Raw genomic sequence first — 929 nt, 5'->3', positions numbered from 1 at the left:
GATAAACATTATGTAGTAAATACGGTAGGCAGGAGAGCGCATGAGTGAGTCAGGCCCGAGATAGCGGGCGAGGAGAGAGTCGTGTGACAGAGCCCGTGAGAGAAAGACGTACGCGGTGAGCTCTGCGCGATCCGGAAGAGAATTTTACGATTACGATTAACATCATTTGCGAGTTGTGTACGCGAGTGCATAGCAAAGCCGAACAGCTTCTCTGAAGCAGAAGTACCCAAATATATATATACTATTTCCATATTACAAGAAGTGAGAGTTTATTCGCTCCTTATCTATCCCGGCCCCGCAATAATATTAATGAAGACTGTCGTAGCACTACATGTATAAGGACGGACAGGCAGATTCTGGGAATGCCTGCCTTGTCTGGTCACAACAATTATTATTTTATTTTAAATATATAAATTTGATTATGTTATGTATAACTCTCTTATATATATTTCTTGATGAAAACATATGTTATTATTATAGCGAGGATTTACCATGGACCAGCTCAGCGAAGGACAGGCGGTTGTAGTTGGCGGTACCGGTGGAACCGAACAAGTTGTTCAGATGAGCCAGGGTAAACAAACTATGATGCTTCCACAGGCGATACAAGTAGCGGCGCCTAATGGACAGATCCAAGTTGTTCCAATTTTTAGTCTGATTAACACTGGTCAACAGATAGTTATTCAGCAACCACAGACCCCACAAATCATTCAAACTCCCGATGTACGAACTTACATCTACCAACCTGTGCAGTTGGAAAGCCAAGTACAACAAGCGCAACCAACTGGTAAGTGTTGTGAGGTATTTATATGTATTTGTTTTGTGTATCTTTATCTAATTTTGTTTCTCTTTTCTTTTATTTACAGTGATAAATCTTAATGGTAATCTCATGCAAATTGCTGGTACAACGTCACAAACTGCAACTACTGCAG

General features: G+C 40.9%; 1 protein-coding gene across 1 annotated transcript; it reads left to right on the top strand.

The window, feature by feature from the left end:
• Positions 1-492: 492 nt before the first annotated feature.
• Positions 493-899, top strand: LOC112458312 (the record flags this gene model as incomplete). The annotated part of the gene is made up of 2 exons (XM_025021892.1): positions 493-784; positions 864-899. Coding segments are annotated over exons 1-2 (328 nt in total), but the record flags the coding sequence as incomplete, so codon positions are not given.
• Positions 900-929: the final 30 nt, after the last annotated feature.

Source organism: Temnothorax curvispinosus, unplaced genomic scaffold (genome assembly GCF_003070985.1).
Source record: "Temnothorax curvispinosus isolate PA1 unplaced genomic scaffold, ASM307098v1 QBEX01008802.1, whole genome shotgun sequence".
NCBI lineage: Eukaryota > Metazoa > Arthropoda > Insecta > Hymenoptera > Formicidae > Temnothorax > Temnothorax curvispinosus.
Note: the sequence above shows the minus strand (reverse complement) of the source record. Positions and strands in the feature narration are given on the sequence as shown.